Source organism: Marmota marmota, unplaced genomic scaffold (assembly GCF_001458135.2).
Source record: "Marmota marmota marmota unplaced genomic scaffold, marMar, whole genome shotgun sequence".
Classification (NCBI taxonomy): Eukaryota; Metazoa; Chordata; class Mammalia; order Rodentia; family Sciuridae; genus Marmota; species Marmota marmota.
Window position 1 is genome coordinate 2,116,001 of NW_026000224.1, and position 5,985 is coordinate 2,121,985.

The 5,985-nt window shown below is 40.6% G+C and overlaps 1 protein-coding gene across 2 annotated transcripts in view; it reads left to right on the forward strand.

Moving 5' to 3' along the window:
* The window catches only part of Csmd1 (CUB and Sushi multiple domains 1), a 1,636,907-nt gene that overhangs the window by 315,534 nt on the left and 1,315,388 nt on the right, over positions 1 to 5,985 (forward strand). For both annotated transcript variants that reach the window (XM_048792812.1, XM_048792813.1), the window contains exon 2: positions 3,747 to 3,963. In XM_048792812.1, the coding sequence (XP_048648769.1) occupies positions 3,747 to 3,963 (217 nt within the window). The remainder of the gene's footprint in view (positions 1 to 3,746; positions 3,964 to 5,985) is intronic.

Sequence of the window (5,985 nt, forward strand, 5' to 3'; positions counted from 1 at the left end):
TCCCCTCTGTTCCCCTCAGGGTGCCTACTCTGCCCCCCTCCCCTCCCCTGCCCTCCCCTCTGTCCCCCTCCCCTCCCCTCTGTCCCCCTCAAGGTGCCTACTCTGCCCTCCCCTCTCCTCCCTCCCGTCTCCTCAGGGACGCCTGGAGCTCTCTCCTGCCAGGAGCTGCTGCCCTCCTGCAGGAGCCCTTGCTGTCCCTGACTCGCTGGCCCAGGGCTTGTCTGTTCCCCTGGCGGTTGCTCATCTTCTGTGTTCCCCTCTCCCTGCCCCGGGGTCTGCGGCCCTCCTGCAGCCCACTGGGACTGCTCCAGGGGCGGTGTCCCACGTTCCCTTTCCTGCCACTGCGGACTGTTCATGGTGAGGGCCAAGTTTCAGGGAGATGCCCGGCCCACCGCGCTGGCCCGGCCTGGCCCTGAGCTGACCGCGCCTTAGGACTGAACCTGGGCAAGGTGGGCATCGCGCAGGCACGCACCACGAGGACGAAGCCCTGCAGAACGTTCAAGCGCCCTCTGTGGCAGGCGCGTGCCAGAGCACAGGGGGACACGGGGTCACGTGAGAGGCAGTAGACACCTCCACTCCCAACTTTTGGGGAAAGCCCAACATTGGCTTTGCCCGTGGTGGGTCTGTGGGTAGATCCCATGACAGCATTTATTTAAAATTGCGTATGAACTGGGAGGTTACCCAGATGTCACATGTAGTCCGAACGCACTCAGGGCTTTGTTTTGTTCATTTATAATACTTGATTCCACTGAAGAAATCTTTATTTAGAATATATGTTAGCATAATACCTGAGTTAATTGTGTTATCGGTGAAGAAAATAAACCAATGTGCTCATTCGTTATTATTACTTTCCATCTTGGAATTATCAGTTTGGAGACTCATTTAATTCAAAACGTTATTGGCCATTATGTTTATGAGTGCATTAGGAACCATGGACATTATGTAGATGATATCGGTGCTTGACCCACAATTTCAAAGCAATTATTATTAAGGAGGATTTCTTCAGTTCCATGTTAGTTTGGGTTCTGCACTAATGCCACTTACCCTGAGTGCCTTTAGTTAATACTATTATAGTAATGTTGTTTAGACAAATCATTACTTTAATGTAGTTCCTGTCATTCATTGTTATTCTAATAAAAATTGTGATGCTTTACATAGACCATGTACTGACTAACTTGATTGCAAATCGTTGCTTCTCAGAGGAACAAAATCTGCTTGGAGTAAAGCAGGATAGGACTGTTTGCTTCCATTCAGAAAGGTCAAGGAGATTGCTAATTTTTACATTTTGCAGAAAACTCTGTTTCTTCATACTTTCAGAATGGGTCCCTAGGCAGGAGGAACTGACCCTGGCAGAGCACATCTCAAGAGGTTCTGCTTCAGGAGCAGGTCTCTTTCCAAAATGAGAAATGTCCCTCTCTGTTTTGGCATCTCTAACTACCTGTGTGTTTCTCTATGGGGTTGCCTTCTTCTTACTAAAGTATGAGGCTGATTCATTGCTTTGTATATATGGCATCTTCAAATGTGTGTATTGCCAACACGTTCTCTTTTCTTGGATTTCCTGCTAAATCATTGCTCTTTGATCATTACTTTATGTGCTCAATTTAAAAAAAATGTTTGCATGAAGCTGTGAAAAAAAATTTTATATTGCTGTTATTCGTTATATTGTTTTACATTGAGGTATACAGTCAATTTTGGATTGGTCTTTGAATATATTGTGAGATGAGAATCAGAGTTCATTTTTCCCATTTGGAAGTCTGGTTGTCTCAGGACCATGGGTTGAGAAGCCCCTTCTCTTTCCGGGCAGTGGGTAGCTTTGTCATAAATCTGGCATCTGAGGCAGGGTGGGTTTGGGACTTTCTCTTTGGTTCCATTGACAATTCATCTTGGCTGGCACCATTCAAACCCTGCCTTAGCTACTGTAGCATTACAATCAGAGACAGCAATAAGTAGCAGAAGAGCTCCTATTCTGTTATTTTTCAAGATTATCTTGGTTGAGATCAAATGAATCAGAAACTATTTTAGGCATAGAAACTTTAAGAACTTCTTTGTTGATGAGAAAGTGTGGCCAAGGCTGAGAGTCACCCTGCTAGGAACTTTTGAACAGCTCCTGAAGTTCCTAACAGGGCCCCTGGGAAAGTCTGTCCTGATCAAATGTGACTCGTTCTGCAAACTGCACTGTGTTGACTGGCACCTTAAATGTAGCCTAATGTTATTCCTTGGAGAAATCTTAATTTCTGATAATCTGGCTCAAAATGATGAATCTATAATAGCAACTCCTTTCCAGCTGACTTTTTTCTTTTGAATTTTTCTTTTTTCCAATTTATAATCAAGTCTTCACTTTTTTTTTGATTTACTGTGAAGTAAGAATTGCTAGATAAACCAGAAAAGCTATTTTCTTTAAAGACCTTTCAAAACCCCACAGCTTTAATATCTACTTGTTACAGTGTTATTGTTAGATTTAAATTTAGTGGAAAATGGGCTTCTTATTAGTTCTTTGGTTTTAAACTCATAAATCCCTTTCATTAAATCTTTTTTTATTAAGATTTAGCAAACTCCCCCAAGCATTTGATAATATTGCTGTGAACGATTTGAGCTCACTGAGTCCTACTATTGCAAAGCATTTTTCTAAGTGCAAAATGCATTTGAAAATAATTTTTCTGTTTGCAGTTCAACAGTGAAAGCTGGGATAATACTTGTGTTCAAGGACCTGCACTGCATGAAATAATCTGAGTATGTCCAGGTCCCTTGCAAATGTTCTCAACATTTTTTTTACTGTCAAAATATTTAAATTTGTTTAAAACACATTGGTGGGAAGTGGCCAGATTGAGAAGAAAGGAGAGACCCCAAACAGTTTCCAAGAGCCACTTAGTAGCTCACATCAAACCTATTAGATATAGTGATGATCTGAGAGGAGTGAATCTGTTTTCACATGATAGTGATATTTACAATAGAAAGAAAGTGCCACCAGGGCAATTTGAACAATCTGTGTCCTGATCTCAGTGCCTGCTCTTTGTCACTGAGGTGCCTCAACTGCTGTGCAGAGTGACCACCAGCTGACTGACTGTTGGAAGAAACTGAAGAGTAAAGTTGAGCACACAGGGATGCAGCTAGCTAGCACTGGGGGCTCCTCTAGGCAGTGGTCACCTGAAAGGAGAGGCAGATGGACATGTAAGCCCAGAATCACTGAGCAAAGGCAGTAGATAAAGGATGGGGTGACAGGGAGAAATGAATGGCTGTGTCTAGGAGGGATGGGGTTTTGGTTTGTCCAGAGTTGGCATGAGATTGGAAGGTTGTGTGTGGCTGATCAGGTCTCCCCTGACCTGTTCTTCCAGCTGAACATCCTGGTTGGAAGCCTGAGCCTATAACTCACTCAAGGACCTATTTTATAAAGAACTACTCCTGAGGTCTGATTATCCTCAGTGGAGCTGCATCCTAGAGTTGCTAACACAGTCTTAGCAAGCAGAGGCTGAGGGGAGACAGTTCCTCAGTTTCCCAAGCTCAGTCCACACCCCCAGTTTCTCCTCACTCTCCCGAATCACTAGAACCTTACACACCAGAGTATCCTCATTTTCCCCAGAGGCATATGAATGGGCGGTCCCCCAGAGTGTGGGTGCTTATCATTTGATAATTTTGCATGAGAATCATGCAGTCAGTCAGTATAAAATTGACGAAAAATGGTTGGAGAATCGTAAAATCAGATTAAAGATGGCCAAACTAATAAGCCTTTTTTTGTGCTTTTTTCCCAGGTCAGAACTGTGGAGGGTTAGTCCAGGGACCCAATGATACCATTGAGAGCCCTGGCTTCCCGCATGGCTATCCCAACTATGCCAACTGCACCTGGATCATTATCACAGGGGAGCGAAACAGGATACAGCTGTCCTTCCACACCTTCGCCCTTGAAGAGGATTTTGACATTCTCTCCGTTTATGATGGACAGCCCCAGCAGGGAAACCTGAAAGTCAGGTAAAGTGCCTGCTCTTCATCCTATAGGCGAGTAGAAATGGATAAGTGCCTGGGTTCTGAAATACAATTGGAATTCATGTTTGAATCTCATCATCAGAAAAAAAAAACAAGCAACAATAAAGAAAAATTAAAGGCTGTAGGTCTCTGTCAAATTGTCACCTTCCCCCACACTTGAACTTCTTACCGAAAGCAATCCTTGACTCCTTTATAGATCTCTCCCTGCTCTAGCTCTGCAGAACAGTGTTGTCAAGGTAATTTAAGTGAAGTCATGATACACCATTGTTTTGAAGCAACTGTGGATTTGAGGAAAAAGTCAAAAAGATAAAACAAGGGAGTACAATTCAGATAACAACAAAAGGAACCTTTATATTGTCAGAGAATACAGTCAGTAGGGAGACTTAGGAGGTGGGTGGAGTGAGAAGTCTTTAGAGGCTTTTGGGTTTGACAATCATAGTATATTCTGTTCATTATTGGTCTTCTCCTTTGATCTATGATTTTTGTCATGAAGAATGAAGAATATTTCCCAGAAATAAACAAAAAAATGTACCTGTACAACCAGATTTTTTAGAATTTGGCAATGGAAAGAGGAATATCCCTTTCAAAGAAATAAGGTTTTCTAAACTAAATTGATGAACTTATTTAAATGTATATACTTATGGCAAACCAAATCTTTATCTTCTATTTTGAAATTTCTGCATTAATTAGAGATTATGTTTAGTAGCTGTTAGTTTGCAGAAGAAAAATTGACAGAAGGCAGCAGAAATTGCTTTGCTTAAATGAATAAAGTAGAATTCACACTAATGCCAACAGGAACACACACACACACAAAAGCATGCATTCTATTCATGATTTTGTGAAGTGAAAAAAAACAAATCTAACTTCAAAAACATGCTTTTATTTGTATATTTAGTTAATACATTTATATGACTATACAATATATAACTAATATATTAAACATGAAACATATCATTAATATATTTAAAATATATTTTATTTGCATTTTCATTATGCATTTTCAAATAAAAAATATCTTCTATTTTTTTTTCTGGGGCATCGACCCTACATTTTTCTTTCAATATGATTATTTCTATTTCTGTTGCATATTGTGCAATAGCTGACTCTTTTCTGAACCAGGTAGGTAAATTTTCTTTCTTCTTTTAATAGCATCTATAGTCCTGATGTTGGATATTTGAACAAAGTATCTACTGTATGATGATTGCTCATTTAATGGAAGAGTTCCTTTCAACACTCTTGGTCTTCCAAATATTGTTTTTTTACTTGGTTTTAGTTACAAGTGTTGGTACTCCCAGGGAATAGCAATGTTTTTTAGTGGCAAAAACAATCATAACAAAGACTGCAGTGGTGACAAAGCAAAACAATGACAATAGTAAAAAGATGTAGGAAATCCAGTTTATTCAAATACCAGCACATATGATTATGTTGAAACTAGTTCCTTCTCTTTCGTAATCATGTATTCAATAATACTTGCATTTTCTTTCTCTTAATATTTCCTTTTCCTATAATTCAAGTATGACTGCCTCTCTTATGTGTTAATTTGATTGACTACTTGTCAATTTTTAAAAATCTGTTACGCTTTTATGTTCTTAATGCAATGGTGTGATCATTTATGTTAATGAGTATAAATCTTAGAACATAACTTTTCAGCTTATCCTCTATTTTAACAGGATCGACACTGGAAATATTAAGGTCTTCACTTGTGGAATTTTATTTTGAGGCTGATATACAAGTTGATGTCCATGTCTGGGGGTTCTGAGAGTTGCTGTGGAGGCAGATGTAGGGCACTATGGTCCTTCTACACTCTTAGATAGTTTTAGTAGGGAAAAGAGAAGCCACATAGAAGAGACCCAGGGTTATTGGAACCACTCAGGGACAGAGACCTGTATGGCATATTTCTGTGTGGTTCTTGAAGTGAGGAGTCGGCTTTCTACCTGATACTGAATTACTGTCCCGCCTGTCTCCACCTTGGCATGCTGTGGGAGCTCCATTGTACAAGTATGCATA